The 19554-nt window shown below is 35.0% G+C and overlaps 1 protein-coding gene across 2 annotated transcripts in view; it reads left to right on the forward strand.

Moving 5' to 3' along the window:
- Positions 1-17460, forward strand: part of LOC142349426 (uncharacterized) — a 63238-nt gene extending 45778 nt beyond the window's left edge. For both annotated transcript variants that reach the window (XM_075400971.1, XM_075400972.1), the window contains exons 10-19: positions 209-424; positions 2138-2248; positions 3560-3678; positions 6506-6669; positions 7342-7650; positions 8873-9035; positions 10525-11156; positions 11423-11511; positions 14690-14763; positions 17241-17460. In XM_075400971.1, coding sequence (XP_075257086.1) covers positions 209-424; positions 2138-2248; positions 3560-3678; positions 6506-6669; positions 7342-7650; positions 8873-9035; positions 10525-11156; positions 11423-11511; positions 14690-14763; positions 17241-17379 — 2016 coding nt within the window. In that variant the 3' untranslated portion in view covers positions 17380-17460. The remainder of the gene's footprint in view (positions 1-208; positions 425-2137; positions 2249-3559; positions 3679-6505; positions 6670-7341; positions 7651-8872; positions 9036-10524; positions 11157-11422; positions 11512-14689; positions 14764-17240) is intronic.
- The last annotated feature ends 2094 nt before the right edge of the window (positions 17461-19554 follow it).

The following is a 19554-nucleotide window of genomic DNA, read 5'->3' on the forward strand; positions in this document are numbered from 1 at the left end:
TTAAACACCATTTTACTTTATAGGCTAGTCCCACCTCTTACCTCTTAATAGGCTGTAAAAACCATTGTTATTGTAAAGAGGCATATTAGATTGTTCATTCATATTTTTTATTTGTTCATTGGTTTCATTGGTTTTTATTTGTTCATAAATTTTTTATTGGGGCGGACAGGTCTTTGAAAAAGTTTTCAGTAGTTTTTTTTTATTTCAGTTCATTCTTTCGCCCTTCAAATTGTCAGCTGTGTTGAGACACAATAACTTCGACTACGACAACGAAGAGATCATGAACATGGGAATGACTCTGTACTCTAAGTTCATGCAAGTCATGGAAACTGTCGAATCATTCCCGGATAAAGTCCAGATTGCCCTGGATAACATTGGAGACACTGAAGCCACGTTCTCTTTCGATTACAGTTTCCCTACCGAGGTTTGTAAACTTTTTTCTTTTTTGTTTTGACTCTAATAAAAGATGTTAGACAAAAAAATAAAAAAGTTTTCTAGTTTTTCTATGAGTATACCATGTTATAGTATGTTACTTATCAAGGATGCCAAGCATTCTTTCCACTGAGAATGTTGACCGATTGAATTTATAATGAGCGGTATGAGCTCAATCTATTTTAAAGTTAAAATATATTGCGTCATTTAAGTGCACGGGGGAAGGCGTGGGAAACGAACTCAAGTTAAGGTACCAGAACCAAAGCACCTCTGACCAGTTTATGTCCAGATTTTTATCTCTGAGCAGACAGGCCCAGACCACAGCGGTCTCTGATCAGACATTTGTGTGTGACCCAGATTTTCGTGCGACTTTCGTGCGATCCATAATTTGTTGCAAGTTTAGAGTCAACATAAAGAGTAGTTTTAAAATCAGATAGAATAAAAATTTTTAATCGTTGCTCTGTGATCAAACTTTTGTGCCAATTATGATCAGACTATCCCAGGTTGAGGTCCAGATCCAAATTGAGCTATAATCAGACCCACTCGAGCGCACACCCGTGTGTTCCCAGACGGAAATAACAGGGTCTGGACAATAGCTCGAGCGCAAAATAGTCTGGGTCATGATCTGATTTAGGTCTGATCTGAGGTCGATTCGGTCTGGAAAGTCAGGTCAGAAGTCACTTTGGTCTGGAAGATCTAATAATAGGTCACTTCGGTCTGAAAGATCTGATCAGAGGCGGATTGGAGCGCACTTGAGTCTGATCAGAGGCCGTATCGAGTGCACTCGATCTTCATCAGAGGCCATGTTGAGCGCACTTGAGTCTGTGCATTTTTTCTATTTTTCCTAATGAGTAGTTAATTATGGCTCTGCCACGAGCCAAAAAAAATATCTGTTCTGACCAGATACTTATTTGCAGTCCCCTGTGTCCGATCGGAACGATCCAGACAAAAGAGTTCAACCGCTTACAAGTCGTCGGCCCTTTTGTAAAAAGTATTAGAAACTGTAGATTTAGACGTTTCTTGTAAATAACTGTCGAAGTTCAATCATGGTGCCGGCAAACTTAGCATGCAAAGTTTTCAATTTAAAAACTTCTGTAAAGTTTTTATTCCACAAAAACACTTTCGATTTTCAATTGACTTCCTTGAATCTTCTGCTGTAGTTATCGGTTTTTATGAAATGCTTAATTTATAATGATACTTAAAGTCTCCTGCGTCTTTAAGTATAGTCTTTGATCAGAAGTCACTTCGGTCTGGAAGGTCTGGTCATTGTCTGTTTATAGTCTGGACAATGGTCTGAATTTGAGTGTGATCATAAGCGCACTATAATCTGGACCATACTCTGGATACCGTCTCATCAGAATTTATCTTGGTCTGAAAAGTCTGATCAGAGATCATTTCAGTCTCGATAGTCTGATAATATCTCAATTTGGGTCTGATGTGAGACCATGTCCTCTGATCATATCATTGCGCGACTTTGTCCTGACTATCGTAAAATTATAAATGGCTCCAGGCCCTGTAATTTGGGTCGCACCATACACTCCCACCCCAGAGGTGATTTCAGAGGTGGTTTTGGTCTACGATCGCAATCGAAATTTAGGACTTCAATCAAATGTCTTGGTATTACTATTTAGTATCAAGTTTTAGCTCATTGGGAAGTGTTAGTACTTATTGCACTTTAGATTAATATTTAAATCTTATTTTTTAGACCTCAGTTGAGATGACAGCCAAGGCGCTCTCTCCGGATGGATCCGCTTTCTTTGAAGCCTCAGCCCAGATGGAAGTCACTGAAAATGACATCGGGGAACCAGGCTTCAAGGCAGGGCTTGGGAAATTCTTAAAACCGTGCATTTCTTCAAGATAAAATCATTTCAATGCTTTTTTTTGAAGTATTTTACCTTCTCGATGTTTTCGATTATTGAAAGCTCTCGAAAAAATTTATGGTCTCAACTCTTGAAAAAATTGTTTTTTCCCTGATATGGGGTTTGTGTTCTTCTTTAACTAAAATCAAAATACAATTTGAATGAAAGTTTGAATTTAAAATGCACTATATTAACACAAGTAGTTATGCAAATTATGAGATTAGGATAGTTTTCGAAAAATAAGTCGAAAAATTGTACGCTCATTGCATACTTCTAGGTGAGCAACAGTTTCCAATAAAAAGTTAAACCCCCATTTATTTTTCTCTTTTAGGGTAAGAAAAGTTAACCAAAAATGTTGAATTAGAAACTGGACGGTGCCCTGGTTAATTTTGGTTATCAAAAATGATTACGTTTTTTTAGCGTTAAAACTTGGACTTAGATTTGTCACAGATCTCAGGACAGGGAAAACTTTTTAATGAAAAAAAGACATTGTTTGTTGAACATATACAAGTTTTGAAGCACTATCCAAGATTGCGTGACATTAAGAACTTATATTCATATAACTAAGTTTTTCCCCCAAAGAAGAAAATTAATTGAAAGTGGCAGAAGCTGCATACAGCTTTCAAAATAGAATAGTGTCATACTATTTAAAATGCAATCCTGTTTTTTGAAACAAAAATTATGAATAATGTAAAGATAATCTTTTCAGCAGTTCCTTATTACCTTCATCACGTGGTATTAGGTCAAAAATACATCATTGTTATTTTCAATTGAAAGCTGTAGTATGGGTCAGCTATTAATAATGTGAGCAGTTTAATGCGTTCTTCTTTTTCATAGTCCCGTCTGTCAAGAAAACATGAAATCCTGGCCTAATTTTTGCGATACATTTTCGAGTAACAACTTATGTTTTTATGTTCTTCTTGATTGAATATCAATGTTTGGTAAGTTACAAGTACTGCCGTATTATATATTATATGCCTCTGTCATGTGTTGAAAACGGCAATATTCATGCTACTATGTGGGATCTTGGTTCCGTGCTTAAGTTTCCAATATAGCTATTAATTAGAATTTACCCAGTGAATTGAGACTTGATAAACCTTGCCAAGAGATTCAAGATCTTGACAAAACATGGATTATCTTACCAAATTTATATCACAAAAACCACCATTTTTTAAAATCGAATTCCGAATAGCCATTTAGTTGTGCTAAAAATGAAAAAAAAAAACAAGGAATGCTGAGCCCTGCCCATTTGCTGTGACTAATTTAAGGCGACAGCAACAGCAGAACTGTTCGGAGGTGAAGATAAGTATGAGTTTGTGGGTTACTATCAACCCATGACAACACAAACAGATGCCGAAAAGAAATGCGAGATGTCCATGGAGTTGACGTGAGTTCCTTTACATTTCTTACAAACGTTGTCTTAGCATCTAATTCTTTTTATTTCTGTTCTTTTTATCCTAAGCAAAAGACGCAATATTTGTACGTAAATTTTGCAGATAACCATTGCATGACAATTTTTTGGCGGCTTTGCAGAAAAAAGTGTGAAGGAAAAAGTTCAAAAAAATTATTAACCACCTTTACGAGTTATCGAAAGATACTAAAAAGATTTTTCGATCATTTTTGATTTTTAATCAAACAGAGAAGTGAAAAATGTCTTTTAATGAGTATTTGTATATTTAAACCAGCTGCCGACAAAATGTGACACGAATCACACAGCAGGATTTGGCTAGTTTGAGCAAATTGAAAACAATTAAAAGCATTTATATTTTTTTAGGCATCACCTAAAAGCACGCGAAAAATTGCAGACACTATATAAATAATAGCTACTAACAATTCTTTAAACGGTTCCTGCAATTTTTTTGCGTGTTTTTCTTACTTTGCACATATATAAAAGTTTTTTTTGTGCCCTCTATTGTGTTGAGGCAAAAGTTCAGCTTATTTTAAAGCATTTAAAAAAATGAATAATGTAAAAAAACAGTACGTTTGCACTTGATGAGCATTATTGAGTCTCTGATTAGCACTCTTAAGAGTTAAAAATGAAATCCAGCTTGGTATTCTGCAGATTTGAACCGTTAATAATATTAGAGATAATTATTGGCAATCAGACAAAAATAGTTTATGAAATTCTTCGCCTGATTATTTTTTCGTTGGACTAATTGTTATGTTTTTTTAAAAAAGATTTTTATGGCTACGATGGGATATTGAATCGGGAGCGAGTACTCAGTGACTCTAATATAGCGCATAATTGTGAGGATTTAAGCTATGCATTAGCTCTTTCTGCCTAAAAGAGGATCTCAGCGATATCCCTAAGCATTTAGTCGCCGCCCGCATCTGAGCTTGTCGTCATTCGCGCCTTTTCCTCTGCTGCTGGGCGTGAATGGCCAACCAGTGGATTGTCTCTTCGCAGAGTCAGAATCCCTCAGTTGATTATATCCTCGGTTCTACTACAAATTCAGTGCTTTTTATAGTGCTGGTTTATACTGCTTGACAGTTGGCATAGCCTGATTGGTTGATTCACTATGTCAACATGTACTAATAGTACAGTAGGAAAGCATCATATAGCGCTAAATATGTTTGAGCTTGGTGTTGTATGTGGTAGCACTACTACAGTTTAGGCCAAATCAGGCTAACTTTCGTTCTCTTGAATCCGCACCTCGTGTTCAGTAGTCTAAGTTTACTTGACGATTTTGTGAAGTGTATTTACCACTCTCAGTTTTAGCTCAGATTGGCCTTCGTAGCGTGAACTGATGTAACAATTGTATCAAATTCTTGCAAGCTAACCATTCCAATTCGACCCGGGAAGTATAATCGCTATGAAAATTATGTTTACGATTAAGTTAAAAAATTTATTTCAGATTTCGTTTCTGAGAATTCTCTCAGAATTTCTCATAATTCATCCACTCGGAATTCATATCATTTGAAATAAGCAAACATACACCCCTTGTTTGCTGTAAAAACAGAAATTCAAGCTCAAATTTAATAGTTTACCAAGATAATGTAAATTCTGACTAGCTTTTGGCTAACACACCACAAATAGTACGACTTCTCTTGGATTCAAAACTACGAGAAAACGATAGTTTTTAACGGAATTTCAAAATATCCCACTTTTGATAAAACAGTGGCCATTGTTTGACATTTTTTTTATAGAAAGATATGCCTAATCATGAAGTTTCCCTATCAGATTTGTAAAGACAACATTAAATTGCTCACTTTGATAAACATTTTGATGAAAACTGAGATCCTCTTTTAGCAAGGTATGTACTATGATCAAACAATTAGTGACTTGGGCAGCAGAAACAAAATAAATCATCGTGTAGACGAATATGAAGTAACCTCCGATGCCTGACTCTGCTTTGGAAGAAGCAAGTAAGAGTACGTGATACTGAACTAAAAGATGACCAACGCTTCTTGGAATACTTAAAAAGAGAGCACCGAAGCGCCGACGGCGCGTCCAGATTCTGTGCTCTTATAAAAATGTTCACCGATCCTAAAACCGAGGAGGTCAATCAACTCAGCAAATTATCTCATCACAAGACGTTCTCAGAAGAAATTGGGAGGGGGGTTTTGAAATACTGACACGGGGTAGTAATTAAGACGGATAATTCCAACTGAAGATATCACAAGGTCAAACAAAATGTGACCATCATGAACATTCCTCTTGTTGAATTTCGCACTCTGGAAGTGTAAAGACTCCCTTAGGCACAAGACGTGGGTAATATGTGCTTTCCAGCGACCATACACAAAATTGAAAAAACCACCTACACGGCGGTCTTTTTCAATTTTTTTGTGTTGACTGCATAGCACATCTTACCCACTACTGACATATATGCAGATGATTGCCTCTCGCTCATAACCGACAAAACATATTAGAAACAAAAATGCTTCACAATGTGCAGCTCGATATTTTAGATATGAGGAACAAGCCTCCCATGGAAAAAGTTTATTGCATTCTAGCTTTGGTACACCCGAAAAATGTTAACGAAGGACAAATAACAAATGATGACATCGGCTGCGCAAAAATTTGAATAATGCTAACTTAATTTTATTGGAATGTAGAGGAATAAGCAAACCGGTGTTGGGTTAATAATCACCCCCAATTGAGTGAACACAATCAAGCAATTTTAGCTGATCTGCTAGAATACGCAAATTTTTGGGGACAAATTTGATAGATTAAAATGTTGCTTAAAAATATAATTATTGGAATCTCTTTTCAGCGACTCCAACTCCGGAGAGAAACTCCTTTCTTGGTCTAGTTGCAGTCGACCAGTTTACCTGATGGATCCAAGCGAACTTCTGGAACCAATTTCCAGTGTCTATCAAGTGTTAGAAGTACCAGAAATGCTCAAACTTAACTTCACTCTCGACTTCGGAGAAAACGGTACAAGTTTTACTTGGAGAGACTAATGAAAGTTACAAGGAGCAGCAGCGAGTTATTATTTGTCCAGTAAAACTCTTCTGGGATCTTTTTGATTTTAGTTTACATTTTAGTGATTGCATACCCAGTAAAATGAAACTTGATAGCCATGATAGGAAACATGATAAAACATTGTAAATCTTGCCAAGATCTAGCTGTTTTACATGGCAAGAAAACATCAAGATATATAAGAACTTGTATGATCTTTGCATGGCTATCAAGAAACAAGATCTTGACAAGTTGTGCCAAGAAAATTTCGCGCCATGTCTTGATAAGATTTTGTCAAGATCTTACCAAGGTGATCCAAGAAATTTTTGCCTATCAAGATCTGGGCAAGATGTTTCATATTTTGCAAGAGTTATCAAGATCCTGCCTGACATGGCAAGGTGTATGCAGTTTCTTTTCACTGGGTATCTTTTGCGAACCCGACGCGCAAGTGAAACCAAAAATTAGCACTTCTTTTGAAAAGAAAGCAAGAAAAAAAACAAACCAAATGCCTGTCACGACAAGCTGGTTTGCATTGTTACGGAATGAAGTAGAAATATTTTAAGCAAATAAAAGTGCTGAAAAATGAAAGTTTGGGAGAAAATACTGAAATCTATTTAACATTATTTGCTAAGTTGGTTCTTTTGGAAGGTTTCCTTGGGTTCCTGGCGAGTCCTAAGATCATGTCCTTCACCGCCGAGTACATGGGAACCATAATGTCAGAATTGGGCCTCAAGTTCGAAATCCAGGATCAAGTGTCAGATTATCCTTCTTACGGTGGCAGTTCAATCATGATGAGCACCCAGACAACAAGTTACCTGTCAGTTCCAGTTGTTGGTCACACTTTGAATCTGGAAATAAATTCGGACATTTTCGAGGACATGTCGATTAATAATGACTACCATTTGAAGATGTCAGCCAATTCGGAGTATGACTTCGTTGAGCCTAAAGACTATATGGGTTAGAAATTCATCACTGTATTGTTTCTTAAGAGAATATGAGAAATCAGTCTGAATCAGAATAATTCAGAGTCTGATTCAGAGTCTGAATCAGAGAACATCAGAGCAAAATGTGACATGAACAGACTCTGAATCAGTACTGAATTGTTTCTGAAAAATCTCCTGATTCAGCATTGAATTAAATTACTCTGAAAGTTAGGTACGGGTTGCAAACAAGAAAGCAAACAAGAAATCGCTCTAATAAACATTTCAGATTTTTAGAAAACGTGCCTATTATTGTAAACAAACGAACCCAAAACCTTTTCTTAGAACAAAAATGTAAGTCAAAATGGAGTAATGGTTCAATTGTTCGTAACTTTATTCGACAATGGAACACACTTCCAATTACAATTAGAAAAGAAACGTCGAAGACCAAATTTAAACAAAAAGTTACAGCGGAAATGCTTAAACGACACGAAAGAGTTCCAATAGACAGAAGAGTTGCAGGATTTAAACATATTTTTCATTAAATTATTTTACGAAAACCGAACCTTAGTTTGTTATAAATTAGAAAAAAATAATGTTTGATTAATAAATTTCTAACATGTAACATTAACCAAGTGGTTAGTTTAATTTACATGTTTGCAGATTTAAAAAAAAAACTGGAGTTACACAGGTCTTAATGAGATCTTTCGTTAAATCTCAGAATGGAATGAAAAATAGTAAAAATATGCGGATTCTGCGTTTCGCTATCTCCAAAAGCAGATTTTTTGCGATAACCCGAAACAAACCTAATTTAAGTTGAAGCTTCAAAAAAATTGTGGTTAAACTTTGGAGTTTTTGGGCATTAAATTTTGAATATTTGAGATTGGCATTAGATTCCGTGAAAAATTAAAAGCAAGATGCAAGTTGAATGACAAGATTTAGTAAGGTCCCCTTTTATGCTATATAGAAGTAGCCTATAACAACTTATGTCAAGGACACTGTGACTTCTCGTCAACAAAAGCCCGGCATTATAACAATCATTTCAAAACCTGACGGAAGTAGTCGAATTCTCCAAACCTTTTTCAGAGCAACAAAACAAGCGAAACAAAAGGAATCAATTTTAATTTTACTTTATTAGTACACAATCTAATAATAATAGCACACAAATTGTCCTAAGTACATTCCCCATCCCAACAACTTACTAACAACTTATATAGTTAGTTAGATTTAAGATTATGTAACACTATAATGGCCTTTAGGTGTAATTGACCTGTGGCCCTGTTCGGGTGATTATGACAACTTGATGACGTCACTAATGATGGGCCAGATGTCCTCTGAGCCCTCAATGCCAGACAAGATCTGCTATGATATAGACTTGGAATTACCCGATGATCTGGGATACTTCAACCAACACATTGACTAGTAAGATACTGAAATACCTGTTTGACACTATTTTGTAGCTTAATTGCTGATCGTTTTTCATCGGTTCATCATATCACTTCTTTTTTTCACCCATGTTTCAATTTCACTCAGGTTTTGTTTCATAAATAACTGGAACAACAAGCAATGACCCAGGGGTACGTAAGTTTTTGGTAACTATCTTCCGTATTAACATACAAAAAAGGCTTTTGTAGGGTTTAATAGATTGTTGGTTGTAAAATTTGCGGGTGTAAACGCTATAGGGGTGAAATTATATTATTAATAGCCGCGAAGCGATAGTTGAGGCTATTATTGGCCTTTTCTTGGTTTTTTTATATCGTCGTCTTTTATTTAAGATTTTTATTACAACCATACCACGTCACAATAACATCAACTCTGCCTTTTGTTCATTCATTCCTGCAATTTCAACTGAAGTTCGTGCCTGACGTCATTTTGTATTCTTATTGGAGCGAGTTATTTTGTTCATTAACATGAAAAATTTTTTGGTCGCATGTGACTTACTTCACTCTCAAAAACGACACATTTTCACTTTAATTCAAAAAGATAAGGTCAAGTGAGTGTGTGTTACTCTAATTGAAGGTTATTTGAGAGCGGTGAATAGAAGTAGCATTAGGATAAACAAATTTTTAAATGAAAAAATAATATTTCAGCATTTATTAAAAATTTTTTTGCTCTGTTTTTTTATTCTCTCTTTCAAACAAAATGGCTGAAAACGTGACACATCCCAGAACACCTAAAATGCCCTCAATTGGTGTTGAATAAGCCCCCGGGGTGCTGATGTGCAATTTGGTTTGCCCCGGCATCTTTTTAAAACACCCCGGGAAAGCTCAGAACGGGAAGATTTACATACACTATTTAACCAAATTTTTCAAAAAAATGTTTATTTTGTTTTTCTTTCTCTCCAAATTTTGTTTGAAAGTTTTTTATCCTTCTCTTTGTTTTTTTAAAAGCCTCCTTCATCTTCTCAGCCGGCCATTATAGCGCTCCTAATTTTTTTTACTTTGTCGAACTTTTTTTCGTTTTACCCATTTTGCCGCTTTTTCGACATTTTGCGTGAAATCTTTTTGACTTCTCTAGGCTAGTTTCACTCTTATGAAAAGAGTCAGTATAAAAAAATCAAAGTCAGAAATAGAAACGGGATAAACCCATAAAGCCCATTTTTATGTTCCCGGTACTTGAACTTTGTTCTCATAAGTTTTAGTTACTATCTATAATGCTTATTGGTATTGATACTAGACCATGTAGCCTCTCATTGAGAGACAGGAGTATGTTCAATTACGAAATGACATCAAAATAAATCGCACTTAAAATTGTTTTTATACAAAAATCATTTTTTGTTGATTTGTTCTTTTCTTTCAGTCCCAATAGAGTTATGGGAATCAACGGCGGCTATTTTCCGGCAATCTGCCGAGTATGTTTGCTGATTGAAAACCTTTTCTTTTTTCTCAACTTAAAATTCTCTTTTTAACAGTGAGACTTATTCTGGCAACATCAAGTACAACATTGACGCCGAATGGATCTGCGGCGACACTTTCTACAAAGAATCAGCCAACTTCTCCATGGAATACGGAATGTGGTCTTTCAAAAAAACCGTGAACGAACCACGAAGCACCGAATTCGAAATCACAAACAAAGAATTATTTTCAATTCCCTTTTCGAATACTACGAGAACTCTGAAAGTTCTTATCAGTACAAAAACTGGCTTGTTTTCAATTTTCAACTCGAGCAGTGATGTAATGCCTGAAATGAAACCGGCAGTTTTCGTGTACTCATTTCTCGACTACGATTACGTAATGCAGTCGCTGGCCAATAAGGACGCGTCGAACTATCTCTTATGCGCGGTTGGAGAAACCGAAGTTTACGAACACGTTTTACAGTGTAGTGGTTATTGTGCTTCTTCGGGCTTAGACGCATTTTTGAACTTGACGAAAGATTATGTGAACACGACCATGAAAAATGAGCAATTTGGGGTTTTGAAGGCGTACGTGGATATGGATTTCGTGGAAATGCAGATGATGAACAAGAACTGGACCCAATTTGCGAATGTGACAGTTTATCACGACTACTTCGACATTTTGTCCATGGAAGCTTTCTACAGGCCAAGTACTCAATTCTTTTGTATTCAATTCGAGGTGTGCGTTACTGATCAGACAATTAAAAACGCGGGGGGGGGGGGGGGGGGGTAAAGTGCGTTTTTGATTACATGGACGAGCGCCATATTAAAGTCTAACTACATGAACGAAGTTTGCCTAAATTCTGATCATTAACGAGCTAAATAGAATACTTGGAAACCCAATCATGTTTCACATAGCTGCCTGCTGGGTAACTATTTCTGCACTGCATCACAAATTTCCTTTCTTTCTGTTCAGTGAACTCAACCAATGCCACAGAGATGTGTCAGGTCGTGGACTATGAATTGGGATATTCCCAGATGCATTCCGATGATCAGTGTGTACAGGTAAGAAAACTCACAGTCAAATTGGCTTTTCAGTCATTTGAATCAGCAACCGCCAGTACTGAATCAGTGAGTTTCAACACTGAATCAGCAAAACTTAGCGCTGAATCAATGAACTTCAGCACTGGCAATTGAGTGTCAACGCTGAAAATTGAAAAAAATTTTAAGAATTACGGTGAATGTGAATTACAGTGAATGTAATGAATTGCGGATTTAGCGTTGAATACGTTGAATATGACAAAAAATAATCACCGCCAAAAACTCGCAATTCTTACAATAATTCACCGCTAAAAGATCACAGGAAATCTTCTAGCGGTGAATATTTGTAAGACTTCGGGTTCTTAAGTGGATAAATTTTTATTTCCAACGGTATTTATCCCAAGTCTTACATTACACAAAAACATTTAAAAACTTATCTCTTCTCAATGCTGGCAGTAATAGTAACAATTAGGCTCGGTAATGTGCGATCGCACATAAAGTTCCGACCCCGCTCAACCACAATTTGGGCATAATTTTCTACCAAATGAGGAACAGATAGAAAAGCCAAAAAACTCAAATAATTTTCAAAAAAAATTGGTGGATGAACGAAAAGATAGCCTCCAAAGCAAATAAATCAGTGGAGTTAAAAATGATGCATCAGATTGATGAGATATGCCAGTATTAAGAAAGCGAATCAAGACGAAGAGCAAAATCAAACAACAACAGCAAACTTTTATTACATCAAAACTTTTTGTCCGTTTTATAAAACAAAACATTAGAACAAAGTCAAAATAGCGTCAGATAAAACTGCAACTAAACAAAATAACTTCTAATTTACCAGAAAAGATATTATGAGACCAGTCCAAACTAAGGCTTAATAACAATTAGACAATAAAGAACAAAATTCGCTTTTTTTTTTAAAAAAAAACAATTAATTACAAAGTAATGAAAACAATTAGACGTCAACTAAAATGTCCCATAGGTTAACAATTACAAATGCTGCTGTAGAAGGGCAATAAAAACTGTCTATAATCAATTTTTTATGCAGTTACAAAAAGGACAACAAATAGACAACAAACAAAAAGTGACTTTCCAGAAAACGCTTTCGAAGCTCGAGGCCGTAAAGTCTTACTTTGGCCCTTAAAATATATTTGATTGCACCTTCTTCTAACATCAATAATGTTTCATGTAAAGTCTTATTAATGAAACAAGGTAACAAGCAGACTTAAAAGCAAAATTAAGTAATAATTTTTTTTCGAAAAAATTATTTCCAAAGTCATGAAAGGCAATAATTAGAAAATCAAATAAATAAATAAGTTCATTTATCCTTCCAAAAGAATCCTGTAAGATCTGTAATTATCCAGAATATGTCTTACGTCTACAAAAAACGTCAAATATGACAAAACTCAAAAATTAAATTACTTTTTGTTTTGAAAAACCCTTTTCGAAGCCAGTAAAGTCATAACAAATCCTTTAACAACATTAATTGCTGTGGCACCAATCCCTTTCCACCCCTTCCGTTGACACCAATAAAGGTATATTTGGCCTGTAATTAACGAGATTAGGTAAAAAACAGATAAAAGGAGGAACAAAATTGCGAAGTTATAAAGTGTTTTTTTTTATTTTGAAAATCATTTGTTTTCAAATTCATGAAAGCCATTGGATATCTGCTAATAACAGAATATCGTTTCATTTTTTCTTCGATGACAAGCCAGTGAAACCTGGTCATTGTACATGAAAGATACGACTAAAGTGACAAAGTTAAAACGACTTTCAAAGACAAAATTGTGAAATTCGATTAAATTCTTCGAGAAAGTAGTGTCGAGGCCGTTGAAACAATAATCTGCATTTGTAAACATTTTATTATTGTCAAATATTTCTTATTTTAGGCGCCAGTAATGATATATATGAACGTTTATTAAGGTGATAATGTGACAAATAAAGAAAACGTGAAAAATGGGCAAATACCTAAAAATAAAAAAGTTTAGTAGTGTCAAAGCCAGAGAACCATAACTTAAGGCGAAAAAACTCAATAGAGTTTAAATTTTAAATTAGTAGAGAGAAGTAGCTTTCTGTCTTTGCTGACACTAAACTACAAGTTGACAAAATTAAGAAAAATTATGCAAAAATTAAGATCACATTTTTTTTTACAAATCAAATATTTTTAAAAGTCAAAACGAACATAAGCTTTCAAGTAAAAAACTAACTTTTACTTTCATTTAAAAGAGTTGCTTAGGAAGCCAATCGGACCTATCGCTATTGAGATTTGATTGAAAATGATCTGTTCTTTAATTAATATAAAAAAGATAGTCTAATTTAAATTTAAAAGAGACCGACTGATTACAACTGGCATTATTTTTGGATTGTAACAGTCTAAGATTGGCCCAAAACTAGCTTTGCTATTATTGGTTGTTCATTAGGAACAAATATTTGTTCCGAATGTTAAAGATATAGTTAATCTTTTACGTAGGAAATTTAAAAAATGATTCGTTTTTGATAATCAACGAGTAAAGTTAGCAAAAGGGAGAAGTTTTAATTAAAGAGCACTCAACGGAAATTGAAGTAGAAATAGCCCTCTTTTGAGCCTACAAAGATTGTGTTGGTGGTGTTCGGGTGTCTACTTCCTGTAATTTATTCAATGTGGACTAAAGAAACTTATTTCGTGGTGTTTTTCATGAAAAAGTATGAAAAATTTGGCCAGAATTTTCGACAAAAAAAATTAAAAAAAAAAATAGTCAAAAATATTTTTTTTCTTTAAAAATGAAATCAACAACACTTTCTTAGAAAAATTTTAGCAACTTTTAACAAAATTGACAAAATTTTAGTAGAAAATTCCGGAAAATGTGAATATAATCAACGGAATTCACTCTATTTTCTCAAAATTTTAAACCGCGATAACTCCCTGTAGAAAAAAGAAAATCAAAAAGTCCTTTTAATTCTATATTCTACGCTTGACGAGCTTTCTAATGATACCAGTCTCAACTCTCTACGATTAATATTTCGATCGGCCAAAATTTTCTGAACAAAAAAAACCCATTTGAGTATATAGTTCATCCCCCCTCAAGAGGGGTCGGAACAATAATAGCAGAAATACAAACAACAATAGATGTGCGTGTTGTCTCTTTTCGTCATTTTTAAGAAAAAGTTTGAGTAGAAATTTTAGACCAGATTTTTCCTAAATAATTTTACCGTGTTTTTTCAGGACATGATTAACGATCCAAAATGGACGAGGGCAGATGATGAAATGCTGGAGGCCATCTCAAATGTTGATGTCGAGTAAGTTCATTCACAGTATTTTACAGAGGAAAAAAATTGGGTCTTTCCCATTAAAGCCCCCCCCCCCCCCCAGCATAGTGGTTAAAAAACTTATATTAAACCCGCATCATTATAAACATACAATGATGGGGGGGGGGGGGGCTATAACGGGAAACCAAAAGATTTAGGTCACGCATTTTTTACGAGATGGTCAAATCACACAATATTTTGTGCTCTATAGTTGAACACAGTGTGTTCTCACATGAGCGACAATAATCGTGTGAAGTTATTCGTTATTCTCACATTTGCTTTTGAGAAACGATGTTATTGACAGGTTCGACATGTCAGGTCCGACAAAAAACTAATCATAAAATTTCCTGAAAAAGTTTGGAGACAACTCCTATAACTTTTGAAACAACTGTCTAAAATTTTCAGACGTTTTGATTAATTGACTTTAACGGAAAAAATTACCTTATTGTAAAAGAGTTCAGTCGCTCATCGTTTTATATATACGCAAAAGAAAAGTACTCAGAAATATGATAAAAATTCAGATAATGGTCAGAATCGACGTCAAAGTGGCGCACGTGAAGAATATTATAATCTATTCTGTTTCGGCCCACTAGCTTAGTGGGCTTATATTTTTTACGTTCCCAGGCGCACGTGCTATTTTTTCACAGTGATTTGCTATATAACAACATTTTATTTGTAACGGGGCGCGTAAGAAACACGGGGGAGGCGAAACAGAATGGATCCAAATATTATTTTAAAACCGAAACTCAATTTACATTACAATAGGTTCTATAAATTACGCCTAAAATGATTTCTATGTTTCTTTTACTGCCTGGTTGTAACTAGTAACACCAGTGCAATTTGATTTCTAATCGACACAAATATTTTGAGAAATTTCGCCCATATTTACAAAAAGGATCGTCAATGCCATCCGAATTTTATGAATATTATTTTATGTCAGAGCAACTTTGTTATTCAAAATTATTTTTTTCGTGTCTGCTTTCTTCGACATCTGAGAGGTTTTTGTCGAGTCCGTTTTTTTGTAACAAAAATTATTATTAGGATAGCTTGTGTAATGTACACTCTTGTAGAGTATTACTTGGAAGGAAGTGCTATAAATCTCACTCTCAGCGGTTGTTACCAATATGTTAGAATAAAAAATTTGGATTTTTTCCGTTTGTGCCCCCCAGCTTAGTGGTTGCATATTATCTAAACCCCCAGACACACGTGCTATATTTTTACATAATGATTTACTACGCAATGACACGTGCTCTGTAACGGGGGGGGGGGTATAACGTACTGCGGGGGGGCACAAACGGAAAAGATCCAAAAATTTAAACGAGCCATGTGGCTTAGTTCTCTGGCACCATAATGTTTGCGACCGAGCACCTAGTACAAAAATTGAAAGGTGCTATTAGTTATGTTCTAGCTTCTTTAGAGATCCAGAGGGTTAAATGCACCATTTTTTTACAATTTTATACTCGTGTGAAAGAAAGAGGTATCATGACTAACATTTTCTGCTTCTCGAGGTTTTTCATTTTAGGTTTCGAAGCAAATAATGCCGTCTCGCAGTAAAACCAGCGTCGAATATACTAGAAAATATCTATTAGGAATCTACATCTCAACTGTAAAGGAAATTGATTTTTTTCTCTGTTTTCTCATAAGGATATCAAAAAGTTGATGGGGGCTTAAAATTGAAAATCTAGATGGGAGTTTCCGAGCGCACCTAAGAAAAAACAGCTAGTTTAGAACATCCAAAACATTTTTAAAATTGACACGGCTTCGTTTTGGCGTTTTTTCATCATCGCGACAGTAAATACCTAAAATTGGACTAACTTTCTAAAGAATTACCGCAAAAAATTTTTAACTGCTGAAAAGTTTGTCGTGAAAATAATGTATTGGAAACGTTGGCCCCTCACCTCTCTCACTAAACCCCACTTTCCAAAGGTCCAATCGTCAACCCTCCTCCGCCTGAAGATTTCGACCCCCATCCTCCCCTCCTCCAATTGGCGATTTTAAGTTATTTACATTGTTAAAAAACTTAGATCTTTTCCGTTTGTGCCCCCCCCCCCCAGCTTAGTGGTGCCTATTATTTGCACCCCCTAAACGTGCCATATTTTTACATAATGATTTACCATGCAATGACTCGTGCTCTGTAATTGGGGGAGCATAACGTACTGGGGGGGGGGGCACAAACGGAAAAGATCTCATGACTTAATGTACATCAGCTTAATATGGCTGTACGTGAGGTAATTGTATAGTTAAGAGGATCTTTTCCGTTTTTGCCCCACGTACGTTATGCACCCCCCATTTACTGAGCCCGTGTCATTACATAGAAAATCGCTATGTGAAAGTATGGCTCGTGCGTCTGGAGGGTGCAAATTTAATTTTGACCAATCGAATTATTAAGGGAACGAAGCCGGTATTAATAACGAATGGCAAAAACAGAAGTCTAATATAAAAATTGTTTGTTTGTTTGTTTGTTCCAGTGACGCATATGGAGTGGCAATGGATTGGATGGAACAAACAGTTCCCGACTTTTCCATGGAAACAATTGATTCCATGAAAGAGAAGATGTATGAAATGTACAACACAATGATGGAATACGCAGAAATGTACCTCTTCTAAAGATATTAACTTAACCAAGTGTTGAGAACAATTGTAATCTTAGTGCCCCTTCAAAGTCTTAAATAAAAGTTTGTCAGATAATTTTTTTTCACATGATACTTGTTTTGGGTATCAGTTTATCCCGGTCGCAACAAAATATTGCAGTAAAAGGGAACACGTTTAGTTTTTTTTTAACTCATGTGTTTTTGGATATGAGTGCGGTTCAAAGGTGTCACGAGTAGGCCACTAAAAGTGTAAAGAATTACAGTTGATAAGCTGAATTTTTGTAAGGATTGCACTGATTTGAGGTGATTACGGTTGCTAACGCGTCGAGGTTTTAGTTTGCCCGTGTCTATGATTCAGACTTATTTTGAACGCACACAGGGGGTATGGTGCGTTCAAACATACACAACTGAGGATTTTCTTTAACGAGCAAATTGAACGCAACAGTACGGTCGAACCAAAGTGTGCCCCAAAGACGAGCTAAAAACTTTATCATAGGCGAGCTAAAGTCTGCAATATACACTTTTTTGAATATTTTTTGCACCATAAGCTTCGACACACAAACAGGGGGTGAAAAACAAAACTAATAGGGTACAATATAACTCATTTGAAAGTCTAAGCTATTTGACATTATTTCAGAAGCTGTCTTTGATAAATTTTTGAAATCAAAGTTTTCTAAGTTGTAAATTGAGCTTTTGAATTAAATTATAAAAAGGAACAAAAAGTTCAACCAAAAGCCGAAACCTAAACCACAGTGAGAAAACTTTATTAGAGTGGTTTAACCTGATAGTGATAGATGAAAGCCGATTGTTTGTAGGGCAGTCCGTGAGTGTCGATCAAGAAAAAGGAAAAAAAAGTGGGAAAGGACAGTTTAGATCCCAAACGGTTGTGACGCCCAGAATATAAAACAGAGACACGTTTGAAAGTGAATAATGTGGTACGTCTCCAATACATAGCTACAAAACATTACTCTAAAAAAGATGTGTCGATTTTGGCTTGAGAGTTTTTTGCTAACTATACCCTCTTATCGGTTTCATCTGCTTCGACACCATCTGCCAGCAGAATTTTATGGAATAACTTTTAAATTTTGTCTTCCTTTTTGTAGTCGTTTGACAATTTCTAGATATTTGCAGATCATGACATATTCTTAAGGACGAACGCATAAATTTTGATAGCTAAAGTTTTTCATATAGAAGGATTTTTAAATTGACATTTGCTGTTCTTTTTTGTCTACTTGTTACCTACTCTCAAGCAATACAGGTTGAATATCAAATTATTAGTGTTGAGGAAACTAAATTGAAAACATATTGAATGTTTTTGGCGAATCGCTGAATATTTTAAAAGCCTCAATACCAGTTTCTCGCAAAAATTGTTGCAATCTTTTGTCTTTGTTGTTCTTTTTTTGTAGTCAAATGAAAATTACTGCATAACTATTGATATCAGTTACTGTCTAATGTTTTAATGCCTTTGAAATTAACTGTTTTCAAAAAAAAGCAAATATATATTTTAACTTTTCGCTTTTGTTCTTTTTTTAATGCTTGTTACCTAGTTTAATTCTAATTATTCATATGTCACATATCTCATTATTGGTGTTCAAAATAGGCTTAAATGATTGTTTTATTTTTCACGTAATAGATTATGGTTTTATAGGCTTCGACACCGTTTTCTTGTAAAATTTTATGGAATGTTAGTTTTTTGTCTGAAGTTGTCGTTTATATTTGTAGACATACGACATATTCTGGATACTGACAGGTCTCAGTGTAATTATATTGAGGTAAAAGTAAACATAAAACTATTTAAGATTGCATGATATCTAATAGTTATCAATGAAGTTGTTTGTTTTTAAGAAAACATAAATTATTCTGTTAACTTTATCAATTTTGTTCGTTTTTGTCTGCTTGTTTTCGAGTCTCATGAATGATAGCTTCCATGAGTTTTCTAGAGAAGAACGAACTAGTTTGTGTAGATTAGGTTATGTTTGACACTATTTTGATCTTGTTGTAACGTAATTTTTTTTCAACGAAATAGAAATTAAGTTTTGTTGGTAATATGTGTTCTTTTTTTGCTTTCATCTTGACTCGTAGTCTCGATAATGGCAGTTTGCATCGGTCCACTAATCTGGCTTTATTTAGTTTACTAAATGATATGAGTTGGAGGCATTTTTTTATATCATGCACAAATTATTTTTGTTCA

This window comes from Convolutriloba macropyga, chromosome 11, assembly GCF_964194025.1.
Source record: "Convolutriloba macropyga chromosome 11, txConMacr16.3, whole genome shotgun sequence".
NCBI classification, from domain to species: Eukaryota; Metazoa; Xenacoelomorpha; order Acoela; family Convolutidae; genus Convolutriloba; species Convolutriloba macropyga.